The 25,000-nt window shown below is 38.8% G+C and overlaps 3 protein-coding genes and 1 long non-coding RNA gene across 4 annotated transcripts; 3 read left to right on the top strand and 1 right to left on the bottom strand.

Annotated features, from left to right (window-relative positions):
- Positions 1-3,019: 3,019 nt before the first annotated feature.
- On the top strand, positions 3,020-4,447 carry LOC129741942 (uncharacterized). The gene has a single exon (XM_055733768.1). The coding sequence runs from the start codon at positions 3,020-3,022 to the stop codon at positions 4,445-4,447; it is 1,428 nt and encodes a 475-aa protein (XP_055589743.1).
- Positions 4,448-4,549: 102 nt separating this feature from the next.
- Positions 4,550-7,135, top strand: LOC129741941 (uncharacterized). Its single transcript, XM_055733767.1, has one exon. The coding sequence runs from the start codon at positions 4,550-4,552 to the stop codon at positions 7,133-7,135; it is 2,586 nt and encodes an 861-aa protein (XP_055589742.1).
- A 4,019-nt stretch (positions 7,136-11,154) lies between these two features.
- On the top strand, positions 11,155-12,173 carry LOC129750088 (uncharacterized). Its single transcript, XR_008738278.1, has 3 exons — positions 11,155-11,261; positions 11,318-11,367; positions 11,425-12,173. It is a non-coding gene; the product is annotated as an uncharacterized LOC129750088 (long non-coding RNA).
- A 550-nt stretch (positions 12,174-12,723) lies between these two features.
- On the bottom strand, positions 12,724-13,655 carry LOC129741709 (uncharacterized). The gene is made up of 3 exons (XM_055733456.1): positions 13,480-13,655; positions 13,271-13,408; positions 12,724-13,210 (listed from the first exon to the last, which is right to left on the bottom strand). The coding sequence occupies exons 2-3, from the start codon at positions 13,299-13,301 to the stop codon at positions 12,816-12,818; spliced, it is 426 nt and encodes a 141-aa protein (XP_055589431.1). The 5' UTR covers positions 13,302-13,408; positions 13,480-13,655; the 3' UTR covers positions 12,724-12,815.
- Between the last annotated feature and the right edge of the window lie 11,345 nt (positions 13,656-25,000).

Here is a 25,000-nt window from a genome sequence, read left to right as displayed (position 1 = left end):
AATTTTCTCACTTGTTCATAGAAATTCAGGTCTGAATATTATATTTTAAACTAACCCATTCGAGACGGAGGCCTTTATGCGACATTGAAACTCATTGTACTTTATTCTTAGATAACTTTTATGATGATTGATTTTCAGCAAAATCAATACATTTTTCCTAAACTTTGTGGATTCCGTTGGTATAAAGATAATGTTGCGGCATACATAACCTACACAAAATAGTTTAAACCTAAAAATAAGAAATTTGAATTATTGCTGAATTACACATTACCTCACCTAGATTATACTCACCTTGGAACAAAATTAATATTTCACCTACATTATACTTTCCGTGTACACTTACCTTAAATACCTACTTACCTTGGTACTTACCATGAATTCTGTAATACTGGCATCCCTGAAATGAGAATTGTCAAAGTTAGGAAAAAACATGACACACATTTTTGTTACACTCGTGGAGGCAACATCGCCCAGTTTTGTTCCCGCAAAAAAAGTGAACCCGTTTCTGGAAGTGATCCGAACGTCGCCAGTGGATTCGTCGCCAGTGGATTCGTCGCCCATCCGTTCCGAGGAGCCAGCTGTCGTCACGATTCGGACATCGGCAGTGACCGCGAACAACAGCAGCAGAACTCACAGGTGATTACCAAAACATTTTGGTGCCGAAACCCGGGATAGCAGTTGCACTACGAAGTCGACCACCACGTGGCACTACATTTCGTCGTTTTGTGCTCAAAGAAACACAAAGATCCGGTCCAGCATCCGATCTTACGGAACAATATCGTTGGGACTGCTGATTCATCGTCATCAGGCAGTCATTGTCGTCGTTTTTATCGTCAGCTCAGCTGAATTACAAACATCCGGAAGTCATCATCACCTTCAGCACTGTCGATTTCATCAAAGTGCAGTCGTCATCAGCTCCGTTCGTGTTGCTGAGCCATCATCCAGCATTCGTCGTCATCATCAATAGTCGGCCAGCCTCTCCATTCGGTGGCAGATAATTGAGGCATATTCTACGTCAGCAGCACATTTGAGGAACCGCATACCGAAAGTGAGGTTAGGGTAAGGTGGTAGCAGCACATGCAGGTACGTGAGACTTACTTTTAAGAAGAATTTAAGCAGTATGACGCCACCAAAGAAGGCGAATAATAAGTTAGCCAAATTGAAAACCCTTTATCGTCGGCGGACAAATATTTTGGGTTCCGCAAATTTGATCAAAACTTTTAATGATTCTTTTGATCAAAGTAAAAGTGAACAACTGCCCATTCGCATATTACGTTTAGATGCTTTGTGGCATGAATTCGAAGAAACCCAAGAGGAGATAGAAGTGTTGAAAGATGCTGAAGAAGAATTCTTGCAAGAAAGACAAGATTTTCAAACACTTTATTATGAATTAAAAGCATCATTGCAAAGTAAGATTCCTGCCCCACCACCCTTACCTACCTCAATCCCTGCTGCATCATCAGCTGTGCCTATTTCTTCAAGTGTTCGTTTACCTGAAATTAAATTAAAGGAATTTTCCGGAAATCTCGATGATTGGGTATCCTTTCGCGATCTTTACGTCTCTCTCATTCACTCAAGTGTGCAATTATCAGCGGTACAGAAAATGCACTATTTACGAGCTACAATTTCTGGTGAAGCAGCTCGAATTATTTCTGCGCTCGAGATTACTGCCAACAATTATTTGGTAGCGTGGAATCTATTGAAAGAACGTTATGAGAAACCTAACCTGTTAATAAAGAGACACATGTCTGCCTTACTTTCCGTTCCTTCTTTGAAAAAAGAGTCTGCGCAGGGGCTTGCAGATCTTGCGGACGAATTTGATCGCCATGTATCTCTGTTGGATACCCAGCAAACATTTAAGAGGGTATATCGCAGGAACAACAGAATTAATCAAACGAATATACCAGATGAAAAGATTGTATTAAACTTACCAAAATAGCATATAGCTATAAAAGTGGAGGCGATATATCTACAATGACAAAGATTTTAACGATTCGATTTCCCCACAAAATGCAGAATATACGATTTGAAGTAATTGAGTAAAACGAAAAAAAATATTTCCCGGACCGAGATTTGAACTCCAGCCTCCGAGATGTCTGTCCGGTATCTTACCACTATGCCAACTCATTAGTTGAAAAGATTCGCGCCATAGCTCTATATGTGAGATTTTCTGTTCACGAACCGGTCAAAGGGAGAAAGAAGGAAGGACCGCCCATTTATCGTAAATCAGTTTACTCAAATCGTAAATGTCGAATTAGCGTATTCTCAACTTTTTGGAGACATATTTACGAATTGACTAAACTGCTATCCGATTCAACTTTTTTTGGGCAAAGCTTCTCGTAAATGAATGATAGAAAATCACTCAATACCAGCTTGTTTACGATGGTTATTGAAAATGTCTTAATATTCGATTTGGATTATCATTTCTATTACGATTTTATGTTAGCTGGGTAAACTCGAAGGCGCTGAGAACCACTGGAATTCATTTCTTATCGAACGATTGAGCCAATGTCTTGATGCTGCAATACTTCGCGAGTGGGAAACATTAATATCAGCCTTTGACGAATACCCTCAATACCATCAACTTCTCGAGTTTATCCACAGAAGATCGCGAATAGTACAAACCCTAAAGCTCTCCCAATCGGCAACTACCCAATCCGAGAATAAGCAAACGAGATCCAGATCAATTGTATCACATGTCGTCTCGGATAATGCGCCCAGGTGTGCCTGTTGTAAGCAAGCGCATTTCCTGTTCCAGTGTGAACAATTTAGAGCACTTTCTCCTCAACTCCGTTTTGAACTTGTCAAAAAGAATGGCCTTTGCATAAACTGTCTAAAGGGAACACATCAAGCCAGAAATTGCTCCAGCGGATCCTGTAAAAGTTGTTCGAAGAGGCATCACTCGTTGCTACACCTGCCTCCATTCCCGTCGGCTTCTGGTTCACAACCAGCAGCATCTACTAATCGACCTGTGCCAGTTCACAATTCCGCTGAAGCAACTTCGTCGCATTCGTGCCAAATGTCGCATCTCGTACCGAATTTTGCCGAAAGCAATCAGTCCGAACAAAATTCGTCTGCCTCACCACCTGATCCGTCGTTTCCGTTATCGTCGCGTGTCGATCCTTTCCCAACGCCGTCGGTCGTTTCCGTTGATAATCCTCCCTCTACCGCCTGCCAAAGTGCGGAAATAAACACCCAACTACAGCAGTCAATCGTGATCTTGTCAACAGCAGTGATAAAAGTGAGAGATGCAGATAATAAATACGTTTTTGCCAGAGCATTGCTCGATAGTGGTTCTCAACCTAGCTTCATTTCGGAGGCCCTCTGTCAGAAACTACGTTTGAAGCGGAATAAACTCAATTCACCAGTTAGTGGAATTGGGCAATCCATCGTCAACGTTCGCTATGGTGTTACCTTAGCCATTGCGTCACGTTTTGAAACTTTCGCTACTCAGTTAGACTGTCTCGTACTGCCAAAGCTTACCGTCTCGCTACCCAGCCATCACATTGACACCTCTCGCTGGAAGATTCCAAAACATCTACCGCTTGCAGATCCGCAGTTCAACATTAGCCAAGGTGTTGATATCATCATTGGAGCTGCTCTGTTCTTCGACCTTCTTCAACACCAGCAATTTTCCCTTGGTTCCGAGTTTCCGAAGCTACAGAAAACGGTCCTCGGATACATCGTTTGTGGCACATTGAAGCAGCCAAATGCAGAGCTTAGAGAACTGCAAACATGCCACATCTGCGTTGACGATAGCCTCGATACTCAACTTCAGAGGTTTTGGGAAGTCGAAAACTTCGATAACGGTAAAGCTCTTACTCCTGACGAACAACACTGCGAAGACCATTTCAAAACTACCGTTTCCCGTGACGATACAGGTCGTTATATCGTTCGCCTTCCACTCAACGAAGAGAAGGTCTCGATGCTTGGCGATTCATACACCGCTGCTCTTCGAAGATTCCAGCAAATGGAAAAGAGATTCGCTATCAACCAAGATTTGCATCAGAGCTATTCAGCTTTCATGGCAGAGTACGAGAGTTTGGGTCACATGGAGTTGATTCGCGTCGCGCCGCGTAGCCCACAGTTTTTTCTTCCTCACCATGCCATCCAGCGTCCAGAAAGTACGACCACCAAAACACGAGTGGTATTTGACGGTTCCTGTCGTGGAGCAGCTGCTCTGTCGCTCAACGACGCTCTCTACGTCGGACCAACAGTTCAGCCAGCTCTTTTCTCCACTGTCGTTAGTTTTCGCCTGCCATTGTATGCCATTACCGCCGATGCAGAGAAAATGTTCCGGCAGATTTGGGTCCACCCTGATGACCGAAAATTCCAGCAAATTCTTTGGCGCAGAAGCCCAACTGACCCAATCAGCACCTACCAGTTGAAAACTGTTACTTACGGTCTTGCAAGTTCGCCATTTCACGCTGCTCGTGTGCTTAACTAACTCGCTATCGACGAGGGAAGTCGGTATCCTCTTGCCGTACCTGTGATTCAAAAGGGCACATACGTAGACGACATAATTTCTGGACACGACGACCACAACACGATGATAGAAACCTGCAAGCAACTAATGGGAATGTTGAAGTCGGCTGGTTTTGTTCTGCGAAAGTGGGCGTCAAACTACAAAACAGTTCTCAGCGGCGTTCCGGAAGAGTTCTGGGAGACATCAACAGAACTAGAGCTCGATCGTTCTCAAGCAGTCAAAACCTTGGGTTTGTTATGGTTTCCCCAGGAGGATGTCTTCAAATTCAAGATCCCTGCTCTCTCAGAACTTGATATTGTTACCAAGCGTATTGTGGTTTCTGAGATGTCTCAGCTGTTCGATCCCCTTGGACTTTTGGGGCCTGTAGTCGTCAACGCGAAGATGTTCGTTCAAACCCTCTGGGAGGCGGATCTATCGTGGGATTCTGAGCTTGCAGAAGAGTCGGCACTATGGTGGAGGAAATATCGTAGCGACATTAAGGAGCTGTCATCGTTACAAATCCCTCGAAGAGTTTTGCGGAACACACTACAACAATACACGATCCACTGTTTTTGTGATGCGTCGCAGAAAGGTTACGGTTGCTGCGTCTACATTGTATCATCTGACGAACAAGGCCAACTGCACTCGCATCTTCTCACATCAAAATCTCGTGTCGCTCCGCTTCGTGGTCAATCTATTCCTCGCTTGGAGCTGTGCGCAGCTCTTCTTGGCAGCCAATTGATTCACAATCTGCTAACGAACACAAGAATCACCGGATCAGTAACATTTTGGGCGGATTCAACAGTTGTTCTTCACTGGATCAATTCCCGATCTAACTGTTGGAAAGTTTTCGTCTCCAATCGAGTTGCAGAGATTCAACGTCTAACAAAGGGTTCCCAATGGAGGCACATATCGACGGAATTGAACCCTGCGGATCGTATTTCCCGAGGAATGCTCGCAAGCCAGATCCTGCACGACAAACTGTGGTGGCATGGTCCAGAATTTCTTTCCTCCCCCGTCGAAATGTGGCCGGAAGGCGTTGTATCGATACCATTTAAACCCGAACTGGAAGTGGAAATGCGTCCAATGGTTTCTCTTCACGCAATAGAAGAAAACTTCAACATCTTCACTCGATTTTCGGAGCTAGCAAAGTTATTACGAGTCGTTTCCTACTGTTATCGCTTTCGAAAAAACTGCAAACTTCCGGAAAATGAGCGTATTCCATCATCCTTGTCGCCTGAAGAAGTAGACATTACACTCAAGTCCCTCATTCGAATTGCACAGCACCAGGAATTTCCCACGGAAGTCCGTTTGCATAGCCACACCAAGTCTGGCAATGCTGTCTCACTCGCCTCGAAATCGCCACTCAAAAATCTGAATATTATGATGGATGAATTCGGACTTCTTCGGATTGATGGACGTTTAAAAAATTTGAATGCACCGTTCGATACTCGACATCCAATTTTGTTGCCGGCAAATCATCAACTGAGCTTGTTGATTGCTAGATCGATTCATCTGCAGACACTTCATGGAGGACCTTCACTTCTCCTTGCAACAATTCGCCAACGTTTTTGGCCACTACTGGGTCGAGAGTTAGCTCGGAAGATTGTACGCCAGTGCGTAATCTGCTTCAGGTGCAATCCTACAACTACAAACCAAATCATGGCACCTCTACCATCAGTACGCCTAAAACCAGCCCGAGCTTTTACCTATTCAGGAATGGACTACTGTGGGCCGTTTTTCGTTCGTCCGCTGTTTGGGAAAGGTGCGTCGGTTAAAGTTTACGTTGCGTTGTTCGTCTGCTTGGTGGTGAAGGCCGTGCATCTCGAAGTCGTCGCTGACTTGTTGACCGTCGCGTGCATCAACGCCGTCAAACGTTTTGTCGCCAGTCGTGGCCGCGTTCTCGAATTGCACTGCGACAATGCAACCGCTTTCGTCGGGGCGGATCGCGAATTGCGTCGACTTCGGAAGGAGTTCCAGCAACAATTCAAGTCGAAGGAATGGGGCGAATTCTGCGCAGGACACGGCATCATCTTTCGCTTCATCCCAGCCCGCTCACCACACTTTGGTGGCCTCTGGGAAGCCGGAGTGAAGTTCTTTAAGTATCATTTTCGTCGCATAATGGGACAAAAGGCTTTTTCAATGGACCAACTCCTGACCATCGTTGCACAGATTGAATCTGTATTGAACTCTCGCCCACTCATTCCTTTAACCGACACTCCGGACGACCTCTCATCGCTTACTCCTGGTCACTTCCTCATTGGAGAACCGCTCGTCTCAATTCCCGAGCCCGACCTTCTTCATCTGTCGCCTAGTCGAATCACCCGTTTGCAGGACATGCAACGTTCGGTTCAAGATCTGTGGCGCTCCTGGTCGAGGGATTATGTAAGCCAGCTTCATCAACGCAGTAAGTGGAGACGCCAAACTTCGGACGTTCAACAAGGTCAACTGGTATTACTGAAGCTCGACAACTACCCTCCACTTCAATGGCCTCTTGGTCGAATCATCCAAACCATCACCGGTTCCGACGGACGAGTACGCGTTGTGGTGGTCAAAACAGCGTCTGGCGAATACAAGCGAGCGATCACGGAGGTCGCAGTCCTACCAATTGAGACCAGCAACGGCGAGGGGCCATCAGCATTAACATCGATCAACGACGTGGTCTGTTGAAACGGATGGTTTCAACGGCGGCCGGCATGTTGCGGCATACATAACCTACACAAAATAGTTTAAACCTAAAAATAAGAAATTTGAATTATTGCTGAATTACACATTACCTCACCTAGATTATACTCACCTTGGAACAAAATTAATATTTCACCTACATTATACTTTCCGTGTACACTTACCTTAAATACCTACTTACCTTGGTACTTACCATGAATTCTGTAATACTGGCATCCCTGAAATGAGAATTGTCAAAGTTAGGAAAAAACATGACACACATTTTTGTTACACTCGTGGAGGCAACATCGCCCAGTTTTGTTCCCGCAAAAAAAGTGAACCCGTTTCTGGAAGTGATCCGAACGTCGCCAGTGGATTCGTCGCCAGTGGATTCGTCGCCCATCCGTTCCGAGGAGCCAGCTGTCGTCACGATTCGGACATCGGCAGTGACCGCGAACAACAGCAGCAGAACTCACAGGTGATTACCAAAACAGATAATATTTTACCAAGAAATAGTAATCTCATAATAAATGATTGTTCTAACAAAGGCACAAAAATTCCATTGCACACACGGCGTGCAATCGATCTCGAGCGGGTTTAACCCATTTCGGAGGTTCTGGTTTCATTTTTTCTTAACCAAAATTGTATTTATAGTTTTGTTTTTTTGATTTTGTATCCAGTTAAGGATTCTAATTTTCAGTTCGAATAGTCATAAGAAATAAAAAATGAAAAGCTGATTTGAAATCCTGGTTCAAACTTGGTTTTGCGTTTCACATAAAATTTGAATCGTGTTTTTCGGAAATCATATGCATTTGCAATATTTTGATAGTAGTTTTCCGAAAATGAAAAAAATAAGAATTATTTTTAAATTGAAATACGAATTTCTCAAACTACACACTGAATTTTTTCATTTCAATTCAGATTCACGATAAAGATAAAAAATAAATAATTAAAATAACAAATTAAGATTAAACCAGCACTACAGAATATAAATAATACATTCATGAATGACGGCTCTAGAACTCTAGAAATCTTATCTGGAATTAGAATTCGGAAATTGTAATTCTTGTACATAGAATTCGGAAACAGATTGAAAGTTCAATTTTTGAATTCAAGTTTAGAATTCAGATTCAAAATGTAGTTTCAAATTTCAGAAAAAGATTTGATTGAGCTTGCAAATCACAAATATAAAGTAGAATTTGTTTTATGCAAAAAATCTCAAATTTTATTTAAAAAAATCATCCACAGAAGTTTCATTATAGAATTAATTCTTTATCTTCAAAAATATTTGAAGAAACATGTACCATGTATGAAAAATCTGCACATAATTCTTCTCGGTGTATTGTTTAACATAATTAATATTGTAGTTTTTTTAAAGTCAAATTTCAAGCTAATATCATAAATTTGGTTCAAGTTGGCATCAAGCAAATTTGATCCAAAAAATTTGATCGCTTAGTATAGAATTTTTTTTAAGAAAGCCTTCAATTTCCTTCCACCCTAAAAAGAACTTATTTTTTGCTCAAATCAATTAAGTTTGACCTACCAGACTCTTAAACATATTCAAAGATTTTTACCATCGATGAAAGCAAATTCCATATTTTGTTTATGAAATTTTCATTATAAAAATTAAGGCTATCCTTTAGGTTAAGGACCAGAATAAGGAACAGGTTTAGGACTACTTTATTACGAAAAATATTAATGAGTACTTAAAATGAATATTCACCTAGTTACAAACATAGTTTATTTTAATTTTTGGGCAAAAATCAGGTAAAAATCCGTAACCAAAACCCCCCCCATGAGTCGGTTCTTCCTACGGCCCTGCACATGTCTGATATTCGAAAAACCTATTTGCTGGCAATCGTAAAAGAATACGAATAAGTTCAATTAAATCGTTTATGATAAAGAAACATCGATGATTGGAATCGTTTTAAAGGAGGCATCAAAATGTTTGTCTATTTTTAGATCATCGATGGCGTGTTCTACTATTTAAAAGATTTTAGTTATAGACATATACGATTTGCTTTTGGTATAAAGCCTTTGAAGCAAATCTCCTTGAATTTATATATTTCAGATAGCGTCGAGGAACCATCATGAGCTGCAGATCCTATCGTCAGGGGATCAAGTCCAGGTACTACAATAACTTCACTAACGTTGAAATAATTTAGCAATCAAGCAAACAATACATTGTACGATATAAACTTGAATTTGACAGCAAAAAACGCATTGCTTTGAAATAATTTTATTTTTTCAACTGACGGTAAATGAGAGCCCTGCGCTCAAGTCGCAGAAGACGACCAAATAAGTCCTCAAACTTTCCATATTGTTAGGAAAAATTTCGTATATAAAGATATTCCTAATCGCATATTGAGCGAAGACCTGCAAGATTGCAACCTCAATCATCTATATGATGATGTATATTGTCATACATGGCCGTAGGAAAGGGGGGGGGGGGGGGGTTGGGGGTTAAACCCCCCCATGAGGGTCCCAAAAAGCAAAAGAGTTATTCTACTCTACTCTCAAAATTTTTAATTCATAATCAAATTATGATAATAGAGCAAAGATATTCAAGAGTAACTATCTGAACTAAAAACTAATACAAAAACCTCAAAAACCCATTTTAGGTTCAAAATTCTGCTGCAGTTTTTCAAAATTTTATCACTTTTTCATACAATAAGGTTGTTAGATTTTTTTCAGCACGGATCCGGGCTGTTTTATATAAAAAACTAACAAAAACCTGGTATTTGATTTGAAAATTGTCGACCAAATCCAGGCAAAACCAGGCAATTTTGGTTTAAACCTAGGAATTGCTCATCAAAAAAATAGAAAAAATAACTTTAAAATCCTTTCATGATAATTTTTTGAAACTTACTGTTTAAATTTTGGACGCACGCATAAAAAAGATTTCAACGCAATTTGTTTTTTTAGGTTTGATTTTCCAATGAAATCTGGGCAACCGGGTTGGACCGGACTTTTCCCAAATTTTATATTAAATATTCGAGCCAATCCGGGTAAAACCGGGCAATTTCGCAACCTTATCATAGAAATTCAGGTCTGAATATTAAATTTTAAATTAAAACTATTTTGGAGATTCTGGTTCCATATTCCTATATTCTCAATATTGTATTTCTACATATTTTCGTATTTCTGATTTTGTATCAAGTGATTTTTTCACAATCTTAAGTTGTCAATCTTGAACTTAGGTTTGGCGGGTGGCAGTTCTCAAGTTTGGGTATTTTCGATTTTCAGTGTATTTAAAAAAGAATCAGGGTAGTCGTTAATGATTCGCATGACAAATCGTGCAAATCGTAATTCAATACAATCCAAATCAAGAATTTGTGTGATAATGTACCTATATGGCCTCCATAATGATACGTATATACTGGTTTTGCTGAATTAAGTATATACGATTTTTGTGTTGCAAATTCGAAATACCCATCAAATGATTGGAAAGTTAGTTACTACTGTCCAGACGTTTTGGCTATTTGTTGTAGCCTTCTTCAGTGGAAAATAATTGTCAGGTGTGTTTCTTGTCTAGTTTCTTTTATAGCCAATGGTACAGAAAATTCAATCATTGGTCTTTAGATACAATAGAAACTAGACATGAAACGAACCTGACAATTATTTTCCACTGAAGAAGGCTACAAAAAATAGCCGAAACGTCTGGACAGTAGTAAATAACAATTGTTTTGATTACAAAAAATGACTGAAAAGCCTTTTAACTATAAATATTACATTACGGATAATTTTAGAGAAACATGGCGATCAAAGAAAAGGAGGAACATAATCCGTAAATATCATGAATTTCTCGAGAAAGATACAACGGCTCACCGACAGGACTTGAACTTGCAATCCCCAGGATAATCAAGGAGTGCTACAAACGACATCCTTCGGCATCATTAAGGGTTGTGGCTAAGAAATTCGTTACACTGACAAATCATTTCACACATTTGTGTGTAGGATTTCACACATTGCAGAAATTAGTAGACCAACATTAACACATTCAATGTGTGGAGGTACTGCTGCACCAGGGCTTTTATAGCTACGGGTAGTGTAAAGTGCCAAATAGCCCAATCAGCCATGCTGTGACATTGTTTACAAAACAAGAAGGGATCAAAGTACATAAAAATTGCAGGTAAGTAATTGCTAAAAGTCAAACAAAAATGGTAAAAGCATTTTGTTTTATTTCAGATTTAATTTTGAGAACAGTGTTGCAGCAGAGAAAACTGAATCGAATTTTGGTAAGAAAAATATGTTTATATTCGAACATGTTGATTTTATTCACTTTTTTTTTGTAGACGACTCAGGAGAACAAACCGTCTGAATAAAAGCTTCTAGCAGTAAAGCTGGAACCTCCGGGTAGGAGAGGTAATGAGCCAGCTCGAGAAGGAACGCGATCAGGAGTTGCAAAGCTACGAGTGTGGCCTAAAAGAAAACTCATGCCTTAACTGCAGGTGGCCAACGAGGAAGACAAAAGCAATCGTCAAGTGTTACGAGAAAGTGTTGAAAATCAAGCGTCGCAAATTCATGGAAATGGTTCCGAAGAGTTTTAACGATGGACTTGGATTACTGTCTACAGCTCTGTACGGACGACAACATCCGGAAGATGTATGCAGTCAACTCCGATTTGGAAGTCAAATATTGTTCTGGAAGGTGTTGGGGTCAACAAATAGTTCTGGAGGAACTAGTCAGCCTACCTGAAGTATCTTGACCCGGTGACATCTACTCTTGCCCGAGGCTGGTTTTCTCCAAGCTGAAGTATGCAACCGTTGATAGCCAATTGAAGAATGCAGCCAGGATTGTATGCGGCGCGATAGATGGGTAAAGCTCCTCCGGATGTGTCACACAAGATTATCGGGACATGTAGAATCCCCGGTCATCCAGCCGATCCGATAGAATATCATCCCGATTCTAACCCCATTGTGGTGGCTTCAAACAAACAATCCTAATCCTGTCAAGGTCGAAATTTATCAATAAAGAAAAACTTTACTAACAGCTGAGAAATCGCTTCAAAATGTCCACAAAACGAAACCAACAGGGATGCTATCTGCTCTGCCGCGAGACAACTGGAGCGAAGCCTATCGGGAGCTGATCAAGGATCACACCAATGATCAGTCGATTAACCAAATTCAAAGTTCGCTCTTTATTTTATTTATGGTCTACGAGATGCTATTTGTGAATAAAATAATCAAAAATATTTACGCGTTGCAATTGTTTCTGAGAACTATAGTTACTGTCTCGAAGACCTAGTTATATTTTTTCAAATGTAAACAAATTTGAAAAATGGAATGTTCGTAAAAGATAAGTTTCTTAGAAATTTATTCTCCAAGTACCTCAAATCCCCGGTATTGACTTTCTTACATTTGTGCGGCAAATTCTATAAGGAATAAGGTTTATCAATATTTTACTTTTAGTTTAAATTCTACTATTATTCATATTCTCTTTGAACCATGTTGGTCATCGCATCGCTGAACATCTCAAACAAGAGTCAAACGAAATCAAACAACTCGATAGATTTAAATTCGAAAAACAATCATTCCTTCAGGAACTAAGGAATATATTTCGCACACCAAACATTACAATAACAGCTGTCCCAAGTCGATTTCTTCGACAATAAACTTCGTGGTAACGATAGGTTCCGTTTGCTTCGTCATCGCCTCCAAACACCAAAGGAAACTCTGGCCATTCATCAAGTTGGGTATGGTAACGTGATTTGAGTTTTGAACGCTGATAGCAGGGTTTCAGATTGGGCAGTCGTGTCATGAAGCACTGCTTTAGAAACTGCAGCACACTGTCGCTGTTCAGCTCGATGGTGGACATTACCTTGACACAGTGGGGAATAGGTTTCCGATTTGCGAATGTTTAAAACAAAGACGTAGTCGAAAATTGGTTTCACAACGGAAGAATTGAGTGACTTCAGAAGCACTCCGGTGGATGCAATCGATGGAAGATTGTTCGCATTCGGAGGTGCGTCCGTAGCCGTATTAGTAGCCGGAATGGCCATTGTTCTGAGCGGTGAAATACTGGATTCGGTGTCTGCTTGTCGTTTCTGTTTGTTGAAGCCGTAATTCGATTGGTTCCCTTCTAAAAAAGGAAAGAAGTAAAAAGTTTCATAATTTTCAACTTTCGCAAATAACAACAAACCACTATCTATTTCCTTCGGCAACTTGGGCATTCTTTTTCAGTTCGTTATCTTACGTTTTTTTTCCCAATCAACCATACCAAAGGGAGGAAACTCTGGCCATTCATCTTGCTGTTGGACTAACAGTCCAGTTGGAAATTCTGGTTTAAATCGGAAAGTGGAAGCTACGTAAGTTGAAACGTTAAGCTTTTAAGTAAGATTCAACACTTACCTCGATATTAATATTCGCCGTTCTGTTGATGGTTGACGTCATATAATTGATGGTTGATGGTGACGTCATATAATACACCACTACCAAAGCACAACCGTTTCGTCATACTTTTTATTCATTTTCTTTGGCACGAAACGTAAACAATGTCATAGCATGTCAAAATTTCGGCTTCCGTGCCCACTTCTTCACCGCGCCTACTTTGTGTCAAAGTTGTTCCACCCCTAGATTCAATAGCCCTGCTGCTGCACATTAACAAAAAACATTTTTTTGGGAAACGAAATGTGTGCGTTTCACACATTAAGCAAAAAGTGATCAAAACTGGAAAATATGTGAAAAAGTACAATATTTCAATTTAGGTAAGCGGGAGATGAGGGAGATGAAAGTTTAGTTTAGTTTCAATATTTTGGTAATAAAGTCTGATACATATAGAATCTGGTCGGATAAAATAGATCATTTCTTCCCAAAGAAACAACGTACAACAAAAGTAAAAATGTCATTTTGTACAGTTTTTATTGCACTTTAGAGAAAAAAAATACATCAAAATCATTCGTCAGCTTTTCGGATGAATTTTCGAACTTTTTTAATGATACCACCCATCATTTTCTGCACAGTACTGCTGGTAACTTCATTCGCCATCTTGTTCCACCACTTTTCCATTTGAGCGGGTTTTTTCATGGTTCTGCCACATTTCTTCTGTTTGCCCTTAACTATTGCCCAATATTTCTTGAAAATCCGGACAGTTTGGTGGATGATACTTTTTTTTAACAAAATCGATCTGTTCTCCTTATACCACATAACGACATCCCGGCTGTAGTGGCAGCTTGCCAGGATCGGTCAGAACTTCACCGGACCTTTGTGGGACCGAATGAATTACAAAACTCTCGTCTGGAGACATTCTTCTTTGTAAACATTTCCATTCATTGTGTCCCCAGTGATGAAAATCTTAGTTTTCTTCCCACAACTACAGATCCCTTCCCAAATCATCAACTTACGAGCAAATTTATCTGCGAAAACAAACTTGAATCTACCCGCAACATTCCCTTTACGCTTCGCAAGGTAAAATTTGTTACCAGGCATTTGTCCAAAATCCATTTTGACGTAAGTTTCGTCGTCCATCAAAATGCATCCGTTGTACTTGGTCCACACTTTCTCGTACAACTTCCTTGCCGTCGTTTTGGCAACCAGGTTTTGTTTCAGCGTCCTTTTGGGGTGTTTGCTTGCATGATACGACCGCAAGCCTTCTCGCAATCAAATTCGTCGAGCTGTACTGTGGTTCGTCTTGAACTTTTTCGCCAAATCACGCAAGGAGATTCCAGGATTATTGTGAACTGATCGAATTATCTTTGCAGCTTCCGGTCATATGCTCCACTTTTAAGCCCGGTTTGTTTTGCTCGATCCATTACCATTGTAAGGGTTTCCCGGTAACGTTGCCGCACTGAAATTACAGTCGATTTTGGATATTTCAGGATTTTCACGATCTTTACTCCTGACCACGTCGGTTTCTCTATGTGAGTGTGCAGAATTTTCCCTCGCCTTTCGCGTTTCATCGTCGATAACTTTTGACTGACTGCTTCAATCTTGATGAAATTTTCACCACTAAGTAAACAAACCATCCGGATCAAAACGCTGTCAATAGATTCGCAATGTGACAACTAGGGGCGCTGCAGTAAATGAAAAGATTCGACCAGATTCTATGTGAAACAGACTTTATTCTATGAATGAATTTTGAAGTTTAAATGGTTCGTTTCAAATTTTGAACTTGTTTAGTTATACTACTTAGTAAAAACCCGTTCCAAACGCGAGTTAAGATTTCTGTATGTCAAGATTCGAGTTTCAATACAAATGGTTAAAGCAATTGCAAATCTAATATTACAATTGATTATATTAGTGAACGTCATATAGAGTCGTAAAATAAAATATCTTAGGCCTAGAGAGTGATTAAAGACAAAATTCCGCCAGAGCACTCCATAGAATGAGGCGGTAAAAATTATGATCAGGTGTGTTCAAGCCATATAAATTCCTGCTTGAATAGTTCCAAAAAGATCCAGAAGGACGGCGCTCAAGAAAGATCCAGAATCACCTTATTTATTCCATTGGATTCTATGTGAAGGTTCTAGAATTTTCATCCGTTGTTTACATTCGCACGCACGAAGATTCCAGAATAATGCCGGCGCGCAAGGCATCGTACGCATAAAGGGGTTCCAGAACATTCCAATGGCTTTAAATAAGTTGTTAGTTGTTAATCTGATCCGCGTGTTTTTTCGTCGTCCTTCGCGAAGTAGCCTACCAACAAGTGACCTTTTAAAGTGAATATTAGAGAAAAAGTTGAGAATAATAAAGAATAAATTGTAGTGCTAATTAAGCGAGCTTTTTCATTAGTTTGCCTAAAATACAGTCCATTACCAAGACAAGGTGTTTTGAACTATATTGTAATTTTTGAAAATTTTGTATGATTACTATTTTAACTAACTTAAAATAAATTTATACAAAATTTTGTATAAACAACTTTTAAAGTAGGATGCTTGGTGTTATTTTTGACCCTACTTTTTATTTCTTTTGGAAACCGGGTTTTGGACCAATTGGAGTCTTCTCACTGGCTCAAGTAAGCATTGCTTTTTGATCCCAAGTTTTGTCCACAGGACTCGGTTTCCACCCATTTTTTTCCACGAAGCTTATTTCCTTTTCATACTCTCTAATCGCATGTCAGACCGCTCCAATGCTATAATCTTCCATTTTTGCCAACTGATTCGGTAAAATGATGGGAATAGTAGGGTTAATGATCTTAAGCGGAACTAGTCGAAATCTGATCTTGAGCGGAACCATATACTTTTCCTAAGATCTAGGCAATGATTGTTTATGTTGAAGAAACACTTTTTCAAGATCTTTTCATAAAAGCATTGACATTTTTGCTAAAATTTATTAACTGAAATAATACTATTAGAAGATTTAAAAACATACGCATTTCTGCTGCAATTTTCAACAATTTACGCTGACTTTGAACGTCAATTTATGTAACCCTTGACCGTTATGAACTGATTCTTAATTACTAAAATGGTAGAAAAACTCATAAAAAAGCATGATTCGGGTTTTTGTAACAAGTTTTCCGTCAAAATACCAATTAATGGCGTAGTTTTCAAAAGTAAAATATGATCTTGAGTGGAACCATCTTTGATCTTGAGTGGAACTACTAGCTTCCGAAATAAACCGCTAGGTGCGCTGCCTTATGCCTAATGTCTCACACGTGGTTTTTACCCCTGAATGTATGCAGCACCTTTGTATATTTCTTATTATATCGGCTTAGGGGAAAGAAAAGATGTAAAATTAAGTTCGAATAGAACCAAAATTAATTAATTGGTGTCACAGCGTACTAAACCAGGCGCACAAAAAGTTTAATTTTTTGGGGTACAAGAAATGTGTTTTCGATGCTTCCTTTCAGAGAGACGACGCGAAGGAGGAGAAAGGCTTGCATACATATTTTTGGGCATAATTCGAGAACTAACGAAGTCAATAAAGTTAAGTCATTATTTTAGAATAAGGATTAATCTTCATTGCCATTTCTGTTCGTAGCTTTCATTTAAAGAGGTTGTTTTAGATGTTGAAATTACTATTGAAAACGATATACTACCTAATAAACAAAAATCTAATTGTTTTTTGACACACATTCCTTCAGTTTTACAAACTTAGCAAAGCACACCGAGTTAGATTTTTTATAATACTCCACGATTCAATTGGTGGCCTGATATTGAAAAACTATCCGATTGCCTTGTGTTTGATTTTACACTTGAGCTCGAACTAGGAATCGGTTTGAGAAATAATTGTTTAATCAATTGAGCTAAATGATAAACGTTTCCATAAATTTTCAATATAAATAAATAATATCGTGATTCATAAGAAACTGGAATTTATTATAAACTTTATTCTATGAATAAGTTGCTTAGAGAAAGGTTGCAAAAATCACAGAAAAATCCGTAATTTTACAGAATTTTGAGGAAACTTTTTCACAGCATCTGTTTCACAGAACACGAGATTTCGAAATATTTTCAGATTTCATAGAATTTTTGAATTTCGAATGAATTATCATAATTATAGTTTTGTTGTTGTCAATGTAAAATTAAGGTTTCTTACATTGAATTAGAAAAGTATGAAAAGATTTTCAACGCAAACTGATTTGTCCCAACTGAAATATAAAAATGATCCAATTTATCATGAATTTGAATGAAATTAAAAGATTAAAGAGAATAAGAAATGTTTCTCAAAAACATTGAATAGGGCTATGTACAGTTTTTTTTTGCAAAATCTGTAATTTAAGGTATCTTCTTTTGTATTACTGACTTTGTCGTTACACCCATAGAAGAGGTTGCAAAAATCCAATGCCTTTTTAGCAAATCTCTGTGCCGATAATGCTCTGAAATGTGCACTGTGCCGAAGACGGTATGTTTGAAAAACCGTAACTGGCATAAGGACTCGGCTCCCAACCAAAATGATGACCACTACATTCAAGCAAAACAAGAAAAACATTTTATGGGATTTCCTTCCTATTGGATAATTCATCCCAGAAACAAGAAAATAAAAATTAAAACCACAGCGCTGTAGTGTGAATCGAACTCACATCACCAATTGAAGCGTCTTGCCAGTCCGATATTCTAACCAGTGTACTATTCGAGCTTCATGCAGGATGAGGTATATTTGTCATAGGCTTTCTGTTACCGATCAATCACAAAAAAAACGTACAACGGCGGCTTCCCGGCGTTTGGCCTCCTTTCAATGCATTCCTTTGTCTTAAGATGGAAACGGGAAAGGGAACGGGAGTGAAGGAACGGGAAACCCATTGAATGAGAACTGTGCTTTGCTTACTGCCTGCTATTACATACACACGCTACATATACACAGCTGCTAAAGCCGGGCAGCTTGGCCGGTGTTGTTTGCCGGTGAATTGAAGGAATGTTTTTGTTGTTGCTTTTGCTACATTCACACGCACAGTGCTCGGTTCGCTGGCTGCCTGGTGTTGGCCGGTATTTATTTCCATCCTTCTTCGGCTTGTGATGCGATGGGGAGGGACGCGAAAACGTTATTATTTTGTTTCATTCAGAAATACGCAATTCGGTTACGCTGGGAGGTTAATGCCGGTGGGCGCAAATCGAATCAGTGCCGGTCGCGTTATCTTCTTGTACCAATGATGCTATGAAATTGACTACACGCCATTGGCACAGAGGCTGAATTTTGGGTGTACCTTCAAAAGTTGTTCGGGGCAAGATGACCCTAAACACTCACATTCAAATAATCAATCAGATACACTAACGAATTTAATTTTTGAGATAAAAAAAACTAAAATTTGAGTTCAGAGAATCGATTCTTTCAAAATAGGATGCAGCGAAAAAAAGTGAAAATTGCACCTTTTTTTAGCAAGAAATACATTTAACGGATATTTTGAGAACAACTTAGGGACGCTAAGTTTCTTTTTTTACATAAAAACATTATATTTTAAACTTTTAAATCTTCAAAGATGAAAATTAAATGAAGTTTTCACAGTAACACAAGTATTTGGAATAAGAGCTTTCCAAAATGTTGATAGAAGAAAATGGTTCCGCTCAAGATCATATTTTAGTTCCGCTCAAGATCGGTGTGGTTCCGCTCAAGATCAGAATTTTTACTTCAGTAAAATAGCTCTAGAGTTATTAGGATTCTCTCCAAAATTTTCTTAAAATCATCATTAGAAAGCAGAAACAAAGATCTATCCGCTGAATGGAAAAAAAAATTTTTCTTCGGATAAAACCCATAGCCAAACCGCTTGATCAACTATTCCGAGTTGCGTCGAATTGTACCATTTAGTTCCGCTCAAGATCATTTACCCTATACCATTTGTACACGATATTTTTGCGCTTAAATGTCATCCAGAACGAGACCAAAATCATGTTTAATGGAACACCCTATACTCATACCAAAACTTGAAAACGGCATTCTATGTTCATTCTTATCTAAACAAAAAGTGTATTTTCATTTTATTTATTCATCATATGTTTGGAAATAAAAAGTTTTTTTTTTATATTATGCGTTTATAATTTGGCATGATAAGCGGGTTCAACAAAGTCACAAACTGAAACAAACATGAAAATTAGATGCATCAGATACTTTTCAAGAAAAACATATCTGGATCCTATTTATAATAAAAGGGTCCTCTTTAAGTGTTCGGGAGCCGTTCATTAAAATCGTAATTTCAAGCAACATCCACGAACTGCGCGCAAACTTCAAAGGCCTTTCCGATTACAATAAAAATTGTTCGCAGCACTCATTACATGGTGTTGCTGCTGCAGCACAATCGCACAAAAAGGATGAATGTTCCATCTGGCGCTAATAAGAGCGGTCAGAAATCGCCGACTTATTAAACTAATTTGGTCGATTTACAATGATCAATACCCAGTCCCATAAACTGCCCATTTGGAATTGGGTTGGTTTTTTTTCTGTTTGCTTCCTCTAGCGTTGCCAACCTCCCATTTGTCGTAATTGCTGTTTTATTCTAATACCTCAAACTAACTTAATATTCTTGACGTGGTTTTCGGTCACTTTCCGCGCAAGATTTTGAGCCTGCGAGGGCAAAAACTGGTGCACATGAAAGCCATCCATATTATTGATGAATCGCACAAATCGCACACACAACAACCAGATGAATAACAAAAAGACGTAAGAAGCAACCAAAAAAAAAGGAAAAAAAACTGAAATTGAAGACAGGGCAAGAAAAGCCGCCGCACATCGCATATTAAGCAAGGTGTTAAAGAAAGAACAACGCACCGGTCTGTAATCATGCGCTGCTAATAGGTCGTACTTTTCCGTTCGGTAAACCGCCAATTATGCTTTGATTTCAATCCTTCCCGAGCCGAGCAGGCATGCAAGCAAGCAAGAGAGAGAAGCAGTGAAGGAGGTGAGAGAGAAATGCGGGAATTCGGAAAACCACCTCGTCGGAAAAGTTTAACGTGATCCTTGCCAGCCAGTTCGGGGGCAGTAACGGCAGAGTTTTAGAAATACGTTCGTTGTTGGGACAAGGAACGCTAGTTTTATAAAAGGCCTTAAAAAGCCATTTTTTTTTTCAACAAAAACACTAGATCACTTGTCCTTAGCGAGTCCAAGCACAAAAGGTGAAAAAAATCATGGTCATAATGATGATTCTTCATTTCACTAGGATATCTGCATATCCGGCTACACTGGCCCCATCTCACAAAACAAGAAACATCCTCCCGTGCATTCTCGTCGTCGTCGTCGGAGGCAGTTTTCGGCCTGTTTTCGGTCGTCATCGGCGATCGATCCGGGTTCAATGCGAACAAAGACAACCGACCGACCGACCGAACGAAACCAACTGCTGCTGGACCTGGCCCACAATGTGTGAAGTTGTGAGATCGTGAGAATTAACTTGATATGCTGCCGTGTCGACGGAATGTTGGCCGCCTCGTGGTGGACTGCCGATGCACCCATTTCGAACCCTTGCATTGCATGTTGCGTTGCATGGCTTCGATCGAGGTTTCGTTCGGGACCAAGAGGTAGTAAACCTTCGGCCTGGATCGGCAATGTAATACAATTTTCCCCTCGGTATACTACCATTAAGGACGCTGAGTACCTACCTCTTTGATGCTGCCAATGCGGAGCATAAATAATGATTTTCTGATATCATTAACCAATCATTGGTTCGTTTCGAAGGCCTTTGTTCGATGCCGCCGTTCAGGATTCTTCCTTCTCATTTGGGGCAGGGTATGGTAGAGAGTGGATTTTTTCCTCTTTTCTCTTCGCCGTTTTGGATTTATGAATTCAGCAATGTTGCTTGAAGATCATTGTTTATTGGAATTTATTCAGACGAAAGCTTTTTCATGCTTTTGTGTTTGTCATGAAGTGATATATGATGAAACTAAAAATTTAATATTAGATCCCAAATCATTCAACGTTCTTCAGAGCGAATGTTTATTATTTATTTAAATTAAAGTTTTTAAGCTTATATTTGCATGCATTATAAATTTTGAAAATGCATTGTATGCCCTTCGACTTGATGGAAGAGGGCTTCCATACGAAATGATGATAAAATACGAAATTGAAAAGTATTGGCACCTATTTGTTTTTCGTCTGAGGCCATGAGCCAAAAAACGGAAAAACTAAAGAGACTATACCCAAGTAAAAATTACAGCTTCATTATGTTCATCAGAACTTCGTAGGAGCTCAAGCGTTAATGAATGCACACAAAGCGCAATCTAACTCACCACAACTCTAAAAATAAAAGCTAAAATCTGGCTATTTGGCCACTATCTTGCTTGAAATCCAAGATGGCGGCTTCCGCTGAACTTCAAAATACTGTTGATGACTTAAAATCACACAATCAGGCTTGAAAATATTCATTCGTAGGGATGGCGAAATTTTATTTTGGATCACTATTCCACAGAATAATGATCATGTCATGACAGAAATATTCCAATAACGTGAATGTGAATTCTTCAGATATTCACATGATGGAAATAACATTCAAGAATGAGAAGCATGGACGGACAATGAATGAAAGATGGAAACCAAATGGAAGCTTAAAAAAATTGTGTCTAGACTTTCTCTTTGTTTTTATCAATCTTTTACTATTGCTAGCTAACGTTTTTGATAATATTGTGGATTGAAAAAAAGCTTGACAAACAAAAAAATGCTGAAGTTGGCAAACATTGTGCTAGGGTTTTTTTTCTTAACCCATTTGAACCATCATATCATCACCGAAATGTTCGAGATCTTAATGATCATAATACAAAATTCTGTCTTTACCAAAACAATCATTTCATAGCATACTTCCATGTCCAAAAAATCATAAAATAATGACATGTGAGGAAAAGAATGGGTCACTAGTCGCAATTTTTGCCTCATAACCACGACAAAATCTCGTCCCTGCCTACAATATCGGCATTGAGTGAAAGCGCTAAACGAGTAGAAGTCAATTTTCGCTATCTGACGCCACCGCAGATGCTGACTTCCGCTGTTCTTTAAAGTGCTGTAAATGGTCGAAAATCTAATTGAAATTTTATATGATTATCGGTGATTCACAGCATTTTCTAGTCAACACATTAAGGACCATGAAGAAATCCTGCCCGGAAACACCAATATTCAGAAATCTATATCCCAGAAACCACTAGATCAAATTCTACAAATTCAATGTCTTGTTGTTGTCTAAAGTGTTAAGGTTAATTTTGTCAAATATAGTTTCATTATTGAATTTATAACATATGAGTTATGCGTAGGTATAAGTGAACTAAGCCCGCCGCGAGCGAAAATCGAGAACCCAGTGAACATTTTGGTCTGTATATTTCAGTTGTTTCTGAGATATACACACTTTTGAACAATCTGAAAAAGTTGTATAGAATATTCTATATGAGCCTGTACGTACAAAAGTGGAGGCAATATACGGACAAAACTTTGCTCACCTTGAAAATATATAAATTTGTATTGCGTTTTCAACAATTTGATAGCAACTTTGCTTTGCACAAAATCTTGGGATTGTACAACTTACAACTTTCTATTGCCTGTCTTACAATTTGATTACAATTTCCTTTTGCAGGTAGCCTGAGGTTTGTACGAAAAAAATTTAACCATATACAACTTCATCTATACCTTCGCTCAGTCTCGAACTCTCAACGTTCCGATCCCTGTCCTTCGATACTTCCTCGGCGCCATTTCATGTTGATACAAACAAGCAAATTTGTTCATGTACAGTTGAGAGTTCCGTTTAAAAATCAGTTGATCGTATAAAATACCACTGACTGCATCATTTCGGGCTCCAAATCTATTTATAGATGCCGTTTTTTTATATACAACCTTAACCTATCTCATAAACGATTCTATTTCAATCAATAATAGTATTCAGCGCTGAGCGATTTTAGCTAGCTATTTACTGTATTGTCAAACGATTCGAAAATATGACATAAGATGATTACGATATTACTTAGCATAGGAATTGCATTATTAACAATTATTTACCGATTAAGTTTATCTCAATAAGCGACTTTGAATGACAAGTACGAATAGATTGTTTGAATTCCATTATACGATATTCTCACAATTACTATACGACCTTTCATGGAAATAATATGTCATCATAGATCGCAAGCATGAAAGATTGGCTAGTTGTATAGTGGTATTAAATATTGAGCTTTTTACAATTCTACTGCGATTCAAAACAACTTTATTGATCTTTCTATACGATTAACAAAATGTTATCGTATATAATTAACTATACAAACCATAAACGATAAAAAATAACTTGGTTTGGCTATAACATGATGTTTATACAATTCCAATCTAAACTGGATGCTTATACAATCTACAATGAACACTACTTTACGATTTCTGGTTATCTGGGGAATCTCTTGTTTGGATCTTTGATTTCAAGATGGCGTTAGGAAGTTAAATTCGAATTCTATTCGTTTAGCCTTTTCACCCAATACTCAAATTGTAAGAGATTCATACGATTTTCAGTGATATACTGCATTTTGAAGTGCAGCTGAAGCCGAAATATTGGATTTCAAGATAGCGTCAGATAGCGAAATTTGACTTTTTATAGTTAAGCCCTTTCCCCCAGACCCACATTGTGGATCAGTGATGCAAATGTCATCCAAAAGACAGTCGGGATCGTGACAGCCTCATAACATTTTACAATGACATTCGAAACTGTCTCAATGACATTGACGGTCATCCAAAAAACATGTTAAACGACTGTAGAAAATGTTATTCAGTTTTGCAGCGACAGTCGCTCAGAAAAATATCATCGATTTATTCATCTCAATAACATTTTTTACTTGTGACAGTCGAAGATTCTGTTCGTCCGCTGACTGTCGGAATCACATTTTTGAATTTTGGATTCCGTGATTTTCATGGAAAAATTTCAAAAATGTCGTGATTTTGACAGCCATGAAGTTCATTGGCCACGGCCAATCTGGCCGGTTCCGGAATCCGAAAAATCAAAATGATCAGATTTTAACTTGCAACACATAAATAGAAAGCGCTTGACCAATGTGGATGTTTAATGAGATAGTCAGTCATTTAAAGCTTCGAAAAAAAAGCGATGATTTGAAGTTTTTTGCAAGATTTTTAAAAAAATGTGTAAAAATGTTCCAACTCAAATATGTGCAATCTAGCCTGAGCGTGTCTTGTTTTGACATATTGATTGAGAACTGTCACCTAATTTTAAAACCTTGCACAAGGAATATTTAAAGAAAGTAGTGCCAAGGCAGCCCTGCTCTAGTATTAGTACAGGCTGAGACGTCACAATCACGAAAAATCTGTTAATTTACTAGAAAATTTTCTTTTTCGATAATAATTCGAAGAATCTGCTGGAAATTTTCCACTTTGAAAACATGTTATTGTAGAAGGATTCTTGCTCTTCAAGATGGGTGCAATAAAAGTTGCATTTTCGAATATTTTTTCTATAACATAGGCCACCGAAGTTCGAAAAAATGGTGGTTTTCACCACTGAAATTTGCAAAACTTTAAAATTAGTTGAAAGTCTTCCTTGAAA

The sequence above is a fragment of the Uranotaenia lowii genome, chromosome 2 (assembly GCF_029784155.1).
Source record: "Uranotaenia lowii strain MFRU-FL chromosome 2, ASM2978415v1, whole genome shotgun sequence".
In the NCBI taxonomy this organism is placed as follows: domain Eukaryota; kingdom Metazoa; phylum Arthropoda; class Insecta; order Diptera; family Culicidae; genus Uranotaenia; species Uranotaenia lowii.
Note: the sequence above shows the minus strand (reverse complement) of the source record. Positions and strands in the feature narration are given on the sequence as shown.